Source organism: Theobroma cacao, chromosome 7 (genome assembly GCF_000208745.1).
Source record: "Theobroma cacao cultivar B97-61/B2 chromosome 7, Criollo_cocoa_genome_V2, whole genome shotgun sequence".
Lineage (NCBI taxonomy): Eukaryota > Viridiplantae > Streptophyta > Magnoliopsida > Malvales > Malvaceae > Theobroma > Theobroma cacao.
This window is the reverse complement of record NC_030856.1, coordinates 6,589,456-6,604,248: the sequence shown is the minus strand read 5'-3', so window position 1 is coordinate 6,604,248 and position 14,793 is coordinate 6,589,456. Positions and strand designations below refer to the sequence as shown.

Genomic DNA, 14,793 nt, shown 5'->3' with positions numbered 1-14,793 from the left:
AACCCCTTTTACAGAATCATATGGCTAAGGAGGACTTTTCTTGAGAAAAACTTTGCAGTATATAATAATCCACCAGTTAATTGACAAATGATGCAGGGGATTTGTTTAATAAAATCTTTCTTAAAAAAAAAAGCAAAATAAAAAAAATAAACAGCGTCTACTTTGACAACAGATTGTAGGGCCCCGTTTTATCCAATTTCCAACGTGGCAAGATCACAACCATCTGTTTAGCTTACCATAGCCAAGTCAAACCATCGACTTCTTTACAAGGATAAGAAAACAGAGCCAAAAAACAGAGAACTTCCGCCCAAACTCCAAAACTCTCTCCCCAGATTCTCCTCTAAAAGGAAAAATGAGCTTCTTTTCACTAGCAAGGTCGAAATCCCATTTCAGTAAGGAAAAAAAAGGTTTAGACTTTGATTTGTATAAGGGTTTTTCTTTAATCTTCTTCTTTTTTTTTTAATGTAGTGCTTGCAGTTCCTTGGGAGTTAAATCCTCAAGCTTGACAGTGCAGTTGGGTTTTCACTCTAATGAAAATAATGGCTTCCCTGGAGCTTTTCTCTCATCTCCTAAAAAGACAAAAATTAAGAAGTTTTCTATAGCTTGCTCTTCTTCTACTGCTGGTAAAGTTCACTTCTTCATCTCTTTGATTTTTTTTTTTGTTTTATATTTGGTTTTGGCTGTAAAGTTTGCCTCGAATGTTAATATCCAATTGTATTATGATGAGGTTTTACAATTTTTGATGTTTTGAAGAGATGATAATATGATGAATGGTGTTAATTGTAAAAGCTGTGAACTTACATGGCATTGTGGAACCAAGATGGGTATTTTGTCAATTTGGGATTCTTTTGTGTAATCTGTACAAATTTGACCTTTATTTACCTTGCTAGTGTGATATGCATTTTTGTAATGATGTTGGTATGCCAGTGATGGCAAGAACATTTCTGTGTTTGGACTTTAGAGTTACGTTCAACTTCCTTATGCTCTTTATCTCTGTTCATCTTTTATTTAGATCCATTGTTGGTTAAGGCCGCGAGAGGAGAACCTGTAAGTCGGCCTCCGGCATGGATGATGCGGCAGGCAGGAAGGTATATGGCTGTTTACAGAAAGCTTGCAGAGAAACACCAATCCTTCAGACGGAGGTCGGAGACAACTGACCTCATTGTGGAAATCTCTTTGCAGCCTTGGGAAGCTTTCCGCCCTGATGGAGTGATAATTTTCTCTGATATACTTACTCCACTACCTGCATTTGGTGTCCCATTTGACATTGAAGATGTAAGGGGTCCTGTTATTCAGTCACCAATTCGTTCTGAGGATGGCTTGAAGTCATTGCATCCAATTGACTTGGAGAAACTACATTTTGTTGGGGAATCCCTTAAGATTCTGCGCCAGGAGGTGATTCTCCTTTTTCATTGCATGATTAAGATAAGGTTGTGATTACTAATTTTCTACAAATTTTATAATTTCCAAATTTCCATTAGTTTTAATATAAGTTCTTTTTATGTAGGTTGGAGGTCATGCTGCAGTGCTGGGTTTTGTTGGAGCACCTTGGACAATAGCCACATATATAGTAGAGGGAGGTACAACACGCACTTATACAACCATAAAGAGTATGTGCCACACAGCTCCAAATTTATTGAGGACTCTTCTTTCTCATTTAACAAAGACAATATCTGAATACATTATTTACCAAGTGGAGTCTGGAGCACATTGCATACAAATTTTTGATTCATGGGGTGGACAACTACCACCTGATATGTGGGAGCAATGGTCAAAGCCTTATATAACAGAGGTAATTTGGAGCTTAGTTGATTTTGGATAAAGCATCTTTATGTTGACTTACCAAATCATTCTCACCTCATTGCTTAGAAATTTCATAGCTCATTATTTTTGTCATAAAAGTAATGAAATATGCATGGAATGAGTGGAAAAGTTCTCTCTTATATTGCCTTGACTATTAGTTCTATTGTTAATATCACTTAAGTGGCTATGCAAAAATTTATGATACTTCAGGCTAGGTTGCTGTTTCTACTTCTTACTTTTTGCTTCCTTAAAAAGTGCTATAAAGTGATAGAAAATTGTAATAACAAAATCATTTTTCTTTAAAAATGAGCGAATGATTAAAATGTAACACCAATTCAAGTAATTGTTCGATATGAAAGTGCAGTCATGCACTTTTTTCATCCATGAAGTTAAAATTAAACTTTAATTTTTCAAAAGATTGTTTGCTTTGAACCTAGAAATATGTTTCGCTTTTTTCCCTAGCAAAAGTAACAATCAGATTGGAGCATAGGAGCATGAGTTTTGAAAATTCATTTATTGTAAGGGAAGAGCCCTACTTTTTAATAAATATATAAATAAAGAGGAGACAGAGACATTAGACAATACTCTCTTCCATTACTAGTTACTACATGCAACCAAATCTTGTTCAGTGGTTTGAGAAAATTTGCCCCAGATAACATGTTTTTATACCTTTTAATTTTACCCTTGTAGTCATCTATTGGGTTCCTGAAATTGCAGATTGTGAGTTTAGTACGGAGTAAATGCCCTAACACACCACTTGTTCTCTACATTAATGGAAATGGTGGCCTCCTTGAGCGCATGAAAGGAACAGGGGTTGATGTGATTGGACTTGACTGGACAGTGGATATGGCTGATGGAAGGAAGCGTTTGGGCAGTGATATCAGTGTGCAGGGAAATGTCGACCCTGCTTATTTGTTTTCTTCACTTCCTGCAGTGACAGAGGAAATTCAAAGGTTTGTCATGTCAATCGAACTTTGCGTTTGAATCTTGCCAGCTTGTATCTATATTTGAATCTTGATTCTTGTTTTGTTGCTAATATTTTATGGGCACACACACAAAATCCACTTTATTAATGAAAGACGGTTCAGTAGATCTATGGTCATGGCAAGTGTAAGGAGGGGGTCCTTACGTCTTGTAGTGGCAGTTGAAATTGTCTTCCCAGTAGCCCCAACCATCCACCAATAAATGAAGGGGAAAGTGACTCATAATGAATGTCTTGTTCAATTTAAATTTTATTGATTTTATTCTTGCAAAAGTAATGTACCTAATTTAAGGACTAAATGTATTATCCTGTGTGTCTGACCTTACTTCCACAACTATTGACTTGTGGAATATTTATCAATATGTATGTTGGTATATTCAAAGGCACTAGAATTGCCAGTGTAAGAAAATCAGTCACATAGATTCAGATGTGTAAGCTTTTGAATCTTGATTTTATGTTTCTGAGTTAAATATAACTTAAAATAAGCTTCTGATTGATCCAGTAGTTTAAACTAGTACAATCTATTTTTCAGGGTTGTTAAGTGTGCAGGACCACGTGGCCACATTCTCAATTTGGGTCATGGCATTTTAGTCGGGACACCTGAAGAAGCTGTTGCACATTTTTTTGAAGTCACAAAAAGCTTGAAGTATGACAGTTCATTTCAAAATCATGCCGTGGAGGAATCTAAATTGGTAGTTTGAGAACATTAGGGTTAGGCAAAATCACGTAATTTTTTTCTATAAATTGGCCATTTATGGTTAAATTCACATCTTATCCGTGCATCATGATCTATTGATCTCAAATCAACTTGCATTTTTAAAGGGATGGATTAGAGCTTGGTTTTTGTACATGCTTGAGGATAAGCCAATTAGGTATATTCATTGTGCCAGTTAGTAATTGCTGGGGGATGAATCAGTATCCTGCTTTTTTGTTGTATATTTGAAGTCTATGCATACTCAAGCTTTTGTTCGAGTTTTTTGTTTTCCCCTTTTACCTGGGTGGTAGAGGATATGAGCTGCAGAGACATTCAAGAGCTTTGAAGTGACTAGTAAAAACATGTGCAAAAGGATGTATGGACTATAGCCAAATATTTACATCCGTAATGAATTTATTCTTTGACCTTATCAATATAATCACTACCACTTGACCCCAGCTGTTTGAAAGATTGACTTATTCTTATTAGCTAAAGAAGTGCTACTTGACGAACTGTCACAAAGAAGATTTCTCTAATATGGTTGGCTGCCTTTAATCAGCTTGATCAGTCTAACAATCTTGTGCTAGCTTTCTATTGTTTAATCTGAGAATATGTGTATGTGTGTATGTGTTGATGGGCCTATTGCTGAAATCTCTCTTTCTATATATGCTTGAGGGATATTATTTTAATTTTTGAGATTCCATGTTTATATGCATGTGCTGTCTTTGAATTATTTATGTAATGATTGCTGAATATTGGATTTTGTTAGAGATTATTGGTTAATTATTAAACTACATTGATTTGTCTGGCCCCCTTAAAGGTTTGCATGACATAATGCATGCACTGCATAATAGGAGACAGCATTATAACAATGGAGCAAACAATTTTGTAGAACTTTGGTAAATAAACCATCAAGTTATCCCTTTTTCTTCTTCAAGAAGTTGTAAAAATCAAGGCACTGTTCCAGAGGGACTTTTGTTTATGATGAAGAGAGAAGCAATTCGTGAGCCAGCAGGATGCTATGTCTTGCTTTAAGTTTTTCTCTTCCCTTCATATCATCAACTCCTTATTTTGCAGCTAGGACGAATCTAGCCAGGTGAAGTTCTCCAATCTGTATACAAGTTTATTGATTCTTATGAACCTTGAGACCATTGGCTGTGGTTCCCTATTATTCCTTCCCTACCCATCCCCTACTTTCCCCAACCCCCTCTTCCCACCCTCCAATGCCAATAAGTAAATCCAACAAAAGAAAAGACCTAAATGCACTTCGCTTTCTAATTTGATATTTCTGTGTCTTTCTTCTGTATGCTAATTGCCCACAAGAATGCATTACCATTAAAATTATTAATGTATCTGTAAAGTAGGTGTCATTTGCGTTGCTCTTCAAATAAACAGACTAGTATTTTACTAGCAGCTGGCTGCAGATCCTGAGAAAATTTTCAATTTACTTGTAGTAGGTGACTTTTTGCTGCTGATTTTGCTTCAAAGTTGATAGACCTCCCAGAGAATGTTTGAAGCTGAGGCCCTTCCTGCAAAGGGGAAGGACTGCAGGCAGTAATGCTTGTGTTCTCTACTTTGAATTTTCTGCTTAGGAGTGTGAATGCTCACATTCTGCAGGTTTGTTCATAAGTTGTTAATAAGCAACCAGTGTGAAACAATGAAGTTAACTTGAAGTATAGGACATTCAGAATTTGATAAGTTTTACTGCCTTTTGCTTGATTGATTCATTGCAAACTGTGGAATCAGAGAGAAGGAAAGTTACCATGATTATTTGCAGCATGGAGTTTATAGCACGATTGCTTGAGAAAGAGCAGGATCTTTTATGTATAACAAGGGTTGAGCTTTGAGAATCTTCTTTATGCAGCACTAAGAGGTGGGGAAGTTGCTAGCCTGCCAACTGTTGAGAATTGATGATGGACCGCTTACATGCATCAGGATGTGTGACACTATCACGGTTAACTTAGTAGATGCTTCTTGCTGAGGTTCTGCATACATTGAATGGGCTTATGTGCATATCCTAAGCTCTGTTTGCAATATAGGAGCCAAAACCTTGAATTCAGTGGGATTTGCAACTAACTTATATGACAATAACAGTAGTAGTAGGTGAGCAACTCGTCACAGCAAGGTTATGAGATTAAAAGCTTCTTGACCAAGTATATATTCCTTCAAATCCCTACCTGAACTGCCATTCCTTAATACAAGGGGCAATTTATTCCTGATGTTATGAGAGTGACAAGCCAAGATGCCCTACAATTCCCATACAGTGATAAAAGGAATGTGTAAGATTGATATGGGGGGCCCTGGAAGGTTATAGGAACAAGGAATACTTCAACCGGCACAAGAACTGCCTGGATGTTAATTGTTCTGAAATGAAAGAAAAAAAAATTCCATGCTTTGATGGTGATACAATTGTGTGTAATTCAAGAGTCGAGTTTCTCAGACTTCTCTGGAGCCTCACTTCTATATCCCAGGAATTAAAGTTTCCGAAAACCTTAAAATGTTAGCAGATTCTCTACATTTTCCTTTTTATTGATTGATGTCTTTCGACATAATAATTGCTCAACTTGAACACTAACATCTGACTTTTGGCTGGCAAAGTATAATTATGGGCGTGAAACAAAAAGACATACTGATATTTCCAAAGCGATCCTGGCTTTGCAATCCTGAAATGATCTCCACTTTTGACATGACCCTGGCTTTATTGAACCAATATAGGCAAACCTTTAATGTCAGCAACCCATCCCCGGAGCAGAAGAGGCCATTCTCACTTTTTCTTTCTGTCTGTTATGCAACTAAGACTGGAGCTTGTAGAGATCTATATCCCTAATCTCAATATATGTTTTGATATGTAATAGAGATAAATCTAAATTCTTGAGCCATTTCTTTTAATCAGCGAGGAAAACTGTTGGTTCCGCCTAATTTAAGTAAATAATGGAATAATTTTTTTGTATCTCGAAAAGATGTCACTTCTTGAGTAAATTTATGTAAATGAGTCACATTTATTACGAATATGAATGATACTTTACAATATTCAGTTTAATAATAGATATATATATCTTTTAATCGGGTTTGAATCTCTTTTCCCCGCTCATAAAAAACCTACTCTCATTGCAAAGAAAAGGCAAACAATTTAGCTTGGTACGAGTATGATGACTTTATGCCATTTAAATTGTTCAATATGTGTTTTGCTTCCTTGATCCATTGAATTAATGGAACCGATCAAGAAAACAGTATTTAATTGATCATTTTGATCCATTATTTCAACTTTATCATATATATTTCCTCCCTTACAAATCAAGAAAAGAAAGTGTTTTAGTTCATTTAATTACCCCAAAAATTGTTTATTCCCTTCCCACACCTCATCTGCATTAATTCAGGATTAATGTTAAAGTACTTTTCTAAAGAAACACAGGTGTTAGTATAAGAGAAGTCCATGTAAATTAATGGATGGTGATTTGTCACACTGAGAAAGTAGATTTCACAATTATAATATAAAAGCAAACATTGTGCTCCTCTCATAGTTCAGTGCCTATATTATTCTCTCATTTTTTTCAAGGAGGCAATCTATTCTTAAACCCTTTATCCTCTACTTTACTGCAGAAACTCTGATTGAACTGATTCGAACAACCTGCAGCTTGAAGAACCCTTCACAAAACCTGCCATAAGACTAGGACAAAGGTGGGGTTGGGGGAAAAAAGGGGAAGTGATTGAATTGCTTTTATGTGTTTGTTTTATGTTTCATTGGTATGAAATGGTTTTAGGGTCTTTAGCTTTCTTGGGGAAGAAGACAATACAAAAGTGGGAATGTATCTTTTCATTTTTAGACAATACTAAAAACATATTCTGTAGACACGTCATTTTGAACGCGATTTGCATTGAAAGTTTACTATTAAAACACGCTTTAGGCTAAAAAGGTTCTTAGTGGTCAGACAAGATCTCTAATAAATCTTTTAATGATTATATTATTGAAGAGAATCCTATGAATACACGATATTTTAAATATAGTTTTTTAAAATAAAAAAGAAATGAGAACGTTTCTTATCAATCAAGTCATATCTTTCTTTTCTGTTTTATCATGATCAGAGAATCTGAAAATGATAATAATAAAGAGATAATATAAATATTTTAATAACAATAATTTGAAAGAACTATTATTTAGTTTAAATTTTCAGGTCCGACCCCTCATAAATGATATTGCTATAATTAAGTCGAAATTCAAGGATTCTCATTTCTTATCTAGTCACATACTTTGTCGTACTAAAATCTTAAGAAAATAAGTATCTCTGAAAATTTTAAGAGTATTTGAAGAAGTTTATTAGGCAAGAATTATGGTAATCCTACTTGTCTATCTACGCATATTTTCTTGCTTCCCAGCAGATAATTAACCTGTTTAATGTTCACAGATATAGCTGTATGCATATCAAAACTACCCTAATGATTTGTACAAACACTGCTAAGATGATTTCCTCTTTCTCCTATAGGCTACAGTTAGAAAGGATATGATTACCACTTCCCATCAGCCTATGACTCTATCTACACATACTGTCATTGCTTGCAAGCTAAAATGCTACAAGTTTAAGCAACATGCGAATGACAGGATGCATACAAGAAAGATACAAACAATAAGAGAAAGTTGAGATAAGGAAATTGATTGGGAATCGAATGAACTCCTTAAGAATCACCAATATTCAACAAAAAGTATGAACTAATTGAAAGAAGTTGACTGCACTGCTCTCTTAGTTACAGGCTTATAGTGTTTAATGAGAAAGAAACCATAGAGGTTGATTTGTTCAAGTTCTGCCTAACAATGGAGCAGCATATGTGAGGGAAAATGAAAATTTATGCAGTAATTTTGATGCTGGAAGATTAAAAGCATCAAATTGGCACCCTCAAAGTCTTATTTCTTGGTCCTTTCGTACCATTGCTTTGATCCTTGATTTAGTGCTATGGCAGCATTTTTTCCAAGTAATTCACCACAATAATGGAACATTTGGTTTTTGAAAAGAAAAAAAAGATAACCCCCCGCCCCCCACCCCTTCCCCTCCTTTTTTGAAGGTACATGTCTGATTGCTGTTGACAGAAAATTATGTAAAAAAGTCTAAGCTACCAATTGAGAGTGTATTGTCAATGTTCCATGGATGCTGCATATCATGTGCCTTCAGCAGAGAATAAGAAGCCACTAGCCTTATTCATTGCAGAACTGAAATGCCCCACTCTTTTTGCTAGTGCTAAGAATTGAACAAAGGTACAACCTTAACGCAATGGACATTGGTTGAAAATGTGCTATAATGACTGTAAAGAAATATCCCTGTTAAAGTCTATAAACTGCAACTGCTAATCGGCATCTTGCGAGTACAATCTGATAGGTCATTCCTTTTTGAATGCCCATGATACTAGGGAAATATTGGGATGTCTTAAAAAAAATACCACCATAGAACTAGTGTAGAAGAATGATAGACTCATCAGATTGATAGAAAGAAAGAGGACAAATACAATGGCTTCTCTGGCATCCAACTACAAAGCTTGCTTTCGAAGTAATGTCATGAATAATGAGGGTGCAAGTAAAGGAGAAAACAGAAGAAAAATAAGCAACAGTATTTGTGAAGAGAAGGCTGAAATTGTCATTGTTTCTTAAGCTGCAGAAGATAGACAATGACATGGAAATTGGTCTTAGTTTTCAAAGGAAATGGGACAAATCTATGTGGCCTAGTCACCTATTTCAAACTTAGGATTTTGTGCACCATTATTCCATGGCCCCTCAAGGCATCAGACTCTCCTGGTTACAAGGAAATCGCTTTCAAGTTGTATTAGGTTATTGCAATTCTGCCTAAACTTTGTGAATAATTTTCAACAACCTTATTGAACCTTTTATTGACTTGTTTTTTCTCTTTAGTTTTCACTTCAAGAATCTTACTTTGCCTTCCTTTTTTTCCCCTTCCTTTTTCTGCTTTGATGATTGTACATTATATTCTCATTGTCCCACTTTATTTATTTTTTTTGAAGTTTCCTTGTCATCCCAATTCTAATATGTGTATATTTTAGAATTTTATTTGATTCACTCACGTTCAATTCTGTGATGCATGCATGCCATAAGGTCTACCTTACAAAGAGATACATATCTTTTTCTTTATTTTCTTTTTATGTTTTCTTTTTTTTTTCTTTGCAATTAATGATTAATATTTTGTTTTCATTGAAAGAAAAGAAAATGGGGCCATAGTGTTCTCTATAATTAATTCTAAACCAAGTATTATAAATTTTGGAATTATTCTGATCTAGGTGTTTAAGACAAAAAAACAAGGACTAATCTTAATCATTAGACTATCTCTATATACTTCTATTCATCATAACAATTCAAATTTTAGTTTGTACTTAAGGGGTCATTTTATTTTCTTATAGTTCCTAGAGGATTTACTGGTTTGACTAATGTTCATAGCTTTGATTTTTTTCACTTCTGAATTAAAGTATAGAATGCATTATAATTATTATGACCCTTAATAATCTGTCACTTTCCCAACTCACTCCTCATGCAATATTTTATGGTACTATAAAATTCAAAGGAATTGTAATAAATACTACAATTATGATCAATCTAGGGCTCAACCTAGGTTTTATTATGTGTTTCCTGTCAATTTTTTTTCCTAAAAAATTAAACTAGAAGAGGAAATTCTTTGAAGTTGGCAATCCTAGATTTAAGAGCAGGAATGAGTGGCAAAGCTCATCTTCATCATGAATGCAGAAAGATAGAAAATGGCAGATATAAAGAACCATAGATGTTAATTTGTTGCTTTGAGTACAACAATAGGGCCAAATATGTCTTGTATGAAGTGTATGGGTTCTCAAATCCATCTGGCAATATGGGCAAGTTTAAGTTTTGGACAAAGGGAAAAATGAATAATATGTTAAATGTAATACTCTCTACCCATTGATAGAAATTTTGAGATAGATAACTGAAGCTAAAAGGCTTTTTGATGAGAAAGTTCAAGTGGGAGGGAGAGTTCCAACCTTGGATCTTGCCCTGCTAAAGAGGGGTATATTTATAACAATAACTACATTAAGTAAGCTTAGGAATAAGGTTTTTGCAAGTAGGCTGCAAGGTTTTTGTTTGATATATCAGAAAAAATTGCCCGTTTTCCAGTGGAAACAAGATTTGCAGATGACAAGAGTTGTCCAGGATAATCCAAATTAAGCTAGATGGGTATGAAAATGGTGGAAGGAGAACTTAACCATTGAGTGGAAGGGAAGCTTAATCACAGTAATTACTAGCTAATGTAATTATTTATTAACCTTGAAGAGGAATCCAATGATGTACCATGAAAATCAAAGAGAACACATTATGAAGATGTGGGACAAGATATTCTATAAGTGGGGGATACCACTGGGAACTATAACTTAGGAAAAGATAAACAAATAATAAAAGGTCTCCAATAATCTTATTTGACTGCCATTATTCCTAATTTTTAAAACACAAAGTCATGTAACATGCCTAATAGCTCATATTCAAATATAACAATGATAGTACAACTAAAACCTCTAGAAAAAATTTCGTCCTTTATAACCATGGGGGTACAAACATGCGTAGATATTTGCACAGACATGCATAGATATTTGCACATACAGAATCTATATCTTTTTGTACCTTTTAGAAATCTAGACTTAGATTATTCTATGTGACATGTCCTAGAAAGCCAACCACTCAATCAATTTTCTTCTAATAATTTAAAGGTAATATCCTCCTAGTACTAAATGTTGAAGAAGATAACATAGCAGTAACATGCTAACCTTTTTATCCAAAATCATAAAAAAAAATTGGAACAGTTGAAGTACAACATTATAATAGTATTTGCACCAATATACATATACCTGGAGAATAGTTTCCTGGGACAAACTTGACTGCATTAATTGACAGAATACTAACTGACTTGAAATGGAGAGGAAATATAAAACAAAAAGAAGAAAAAAGCAACTTACCCTCTTCAACTCCAGTTTTTTTTTTTTTTCATATATCTTGCCCCATTTCCCGCTTTGATTCTCATTTAAAACAATAAACACAGTGCTCTACTTATCTAAATGACCAAATCTTGACCCAAGGAGGAAATGATTGCGAATTCTAGTAAGATGGAGCTTTGACATGTAGCAGCAAACTGATCAAACTTGGAATTTTATTGTAGGACCTGAAATAAGACAAATGGAATGTAAGAATCATTAAGAATAATATGCTTTGAGTTTGGGGTATTATAGCTATTTGAAAAGATATGGTTTTGTTAATAAATTTGGGAATTTCACATCATAGATGTGGCATAATTATGATGCTTTTGCAGAGTTTTTTGTCACATTGCTTGACACTAATATTAGCTGCAAAGCATTTGTGGGTTAATATAATAGGGAAACAATTAGCACTTTTCTGATGCAGACAAAAGAAAATCTGATTCAAGCAACAAAGGTCAATTGCATATAGAATTATACAAAAGAGAAAAGGACATTCATATAATGGCAAGTTAATTAACAGATAAAAGAAAAATAAAGGGTATTATAAATCTATAAAGACCAAGAGAATTAAAGCTGCACAATGAGATTTAATATTATGGCGTGTAGGATATTAGTGATAGCCTATGTTATCTGCAGCAAAAAACAAAGACAATGAATAAGCATTTGGGTTTATCCTACTGTCCTGAGATCTTCAATCATGAATTTTTCTTAAGATTATGAAAAGGACATAATATATATTTTTATTCATATATTATTATATCTAAGTGTTGTGGCCATTCATGGCGGGCACAAGATAGTGCAGAATCCTACAAGAGCTAGGACTAGAGAAAAAGGAAGCTTGAAATGGGAATTATTAAATTTGGAAACCATAAAACTACTAAGATTTTTTGCATGTGAGAGAGAGAGAGAGTTAGAGGGAGAAAGAAAGAGATCAGAAGAAAAAAAATTAAGGGAGGTGACGGAGAGGGAGAGAGGGAAGGAAGAGCTTTTCATTATCACCATAGCAATTAATGTTTGTTACTGATATTAAGGTAAAGTTACAAAGTACTGTTATTGTGTCATGTCTTTCTTAAAGTAAACTACTATACAAATTAGGGTTTTGAAAGGCCTTGGCTCTAGGGTTTATTATGAAGGGAGAACTGTGTGGCCTAAATGTCATGAATATTGTATTCAGGCTTTAGTTTGAGAGAAAAAAATTGTTCTTCTTTCCTTTTAATACTTTTCTTCCTCAGACATTCTAAAGTATTTTTCAGCTTAACTAAAGTAATCTGCTGACAAAAGCTTATTTAATCTATTGATTACAGTAAAGCTTTTCAATTGTTTCCTGTATTTCATTCATGAAGTCAAAGTTTTATGCTATCACCAGATCTTTAACTGCTAACCAATCTAACTCTGAGATGACTGTGCAGAAGGGAAAAAAAAAATTTAATTACCACTTTATAGGGAAAACCATAGAGAAGAGAAATCAAGATTGCTGAATAGTGAAACTTGAGCTATCTTCATTAGACTTCAATGGATTTCTCTTCTTCTTTTTCTTCTTATAGGGAATTCCCCGAGCTTTAGCTTGGGAGTCCCTCACTTCGCGAAGGTAAATGCGTATAGCACCACTTGCGAAAGGGTTGGTCTCAGGCAAGCCGCCATTCTCTTCATAAGCAGCTCTAAGTCGGCCGATGAGAGCATCGAGGCTACCCCAAGCTTGTCTAAGAGGGCATGTACATGGCCCTGGTGGTTCAGGTTGCCCGAAGAACACGCAACCTTGTAAGTGCACCTTAGTCTTGCCAAATTGATCAAGGTAACGAAGGAACTCGAGCACATGGTTGGCGTTACACTGAGAAAGAGCAACCGGGGGCCTTTGGTTTCTCAAGTACTGACCAAAAGTGTTCCAGTCCCTTCTCTTCTGTGACTCATACCGGCTTAGCGGAGGCGGATTTTGCTGATCAGCAGCAGCAGCAGCAGCAGCAACAGCAGCAGCAGTGGATCTTGAAGACCCTTCTGCTATTTCTTTTCCTTTGTTGATTGACATCATTGTCTCATGAAGGGTTGTTTTTTTCCTCTAGTATTGTCCGAGACAGATAATTAAGGAAAGAATCTTGGGAAGAAAGGGTGGAATGGAAGAGGAAGCAGGAAAAAAAAATTTCAGAAGTGAAGGAAAATGAAGATCACATCATGGGGCTAATGAGGGGACAAGCTATGGGTCCTATGAAAGTGCTTTAGCTCTTCTTTTTCTTCCTATCACATTATTTTCTTCCTTTAATTGTACTATTAGCATTAACTATGCTTTTTTCTATATATTTATAATTATGCTTCCATCATCCAAGCAATCATTATCGAGTACATTAGCGTAATTAGCACTACGGTTTAAAAATTCTGACCAGCTCCCCCCAATGAATTAAACCCGAGTTAGAGTGAGTTGATTAATTAGAATTTGCCAATTTGGGCTACCAAAATCGACAGCATAGAATCTATAATCTTTTACAATAGGATTTACATAAGATGAGAAGGATGCCATTAGTCATATTCTCCTCTACCGTCCAACTTTTATGTTGATGGAAATCAAACCCAATATTTTTTTGCTTACTATTACCTGAAAACCTTTTAAAATAATTACTTCAAACGGCTAAGGAATGATACTTAATTAATCACATATTCAGCTCCTCAAACTATTAACTGCTGATACCTTGTTAGCAGTATTTGGAGTGGATTTTGGGGTGGAAGGTCATGGTCGTCTCCTTCTATGTCATGGATAGAATTAATATAATTTATATAAGACATCCACTTTTTTTCATGTGTTGTACAAATTATTTAATATTACCTTATCATTATTTATATACGTCTATATATTCTTGCCTTTTGGATTTGATCTATAAATTACGAATTAAATTAATAATCTTTTCCCGGTTGTATTTGGAATTGGCAACCTTTTGTTATTCTAGGACTCGGTCTAGGTTATTTTCAGCACTGTTTCATTAATTTTTTATATTTCATTTTTTATCCCTTTTACCAACCCCTTTTAAAGCACTTTTACAAGGATACAGATAACAGAACAGTGATGAATACAGCTTAGAAAACTCAATTTCACCCTCCTAGATTTCAACAGTTTGATTTTGACTCTTATAGCTGATGGGGCAGCCAAATACAGTATTATGGATGAGCTGGTTGACCCTCAAAGATTTTCTGTTTATTATAATGAACAGTGATCAAGTCACAGCTTGATTGAACACAAAGACCATGAATGCCCAATGACAATGCTTCACAGCTGCAATGGAAAAATTAAGCAGCCGCCACGTTTCGAGGCAGCAACGGAGGCTTTCCTGGTGTTGTGGGAATT

At 34.9% G+C, this 14,793-nt stretch overlaps 2 protein-coding genes across 3 annotated transcripts; one reads left to right on the top strand and one right to left on the bottom strand.

Annotated features, from left to right (window-relative positions):
- LOC18594181 (uroporphyrinogen decarboxylase 1, chloroplastic) lies at positions 285-3,909 on the top strand. Of its 2 annotated transcripts, none has more exons than XM_007021674.2 (6): positions 285-375; positions 469-623; positions 1,013-1,395; positions 1,508-1,792; positions 2,521-2,756; positions 3,318-3,909. In XM_007021674.2, the coding sequence occupies exons 1-6, from the start codon at positions 353-355 to the stop codon at positions 3,484-3,486; spliced, it is 1,251 nt and encodes a 416-aa protein (XP_007021736.2). In that variant the 5' UTR covers positions 285-352; the 3' UTR covers positions 3,487-3,909. The 2 variants fall into 2 exon arrangements, with proteins under 2 accessions (XP_007021736.2, XP_017980720.1); XM_018125231.1 differs by having other exon boundaries at positions 286-392.
- LOC18594180 (protein LIGHT-DEPENDENT SHORT HYPOCOTYLS 7) lies at positions 11,247-13,673 on the bottom strand. The gene is made up of 2 exons (XM_018124699.1): positions 12,899-13,673; positions 11,247-11,650 (listed from the first exon to the last, which is right to left on the bottom strand). The coding sequence occupies exon 1, from the start codon at positions 13,489-13,491 to the stop codon at positions 12,931-12,933; it is 561 nt and encodes a 186-aa protein (XP_017980188.1). The 5' UTR covers positions 13,492-13,673; the 3' UTR covers positions 11,247-11,650; positions 12,899-12,930.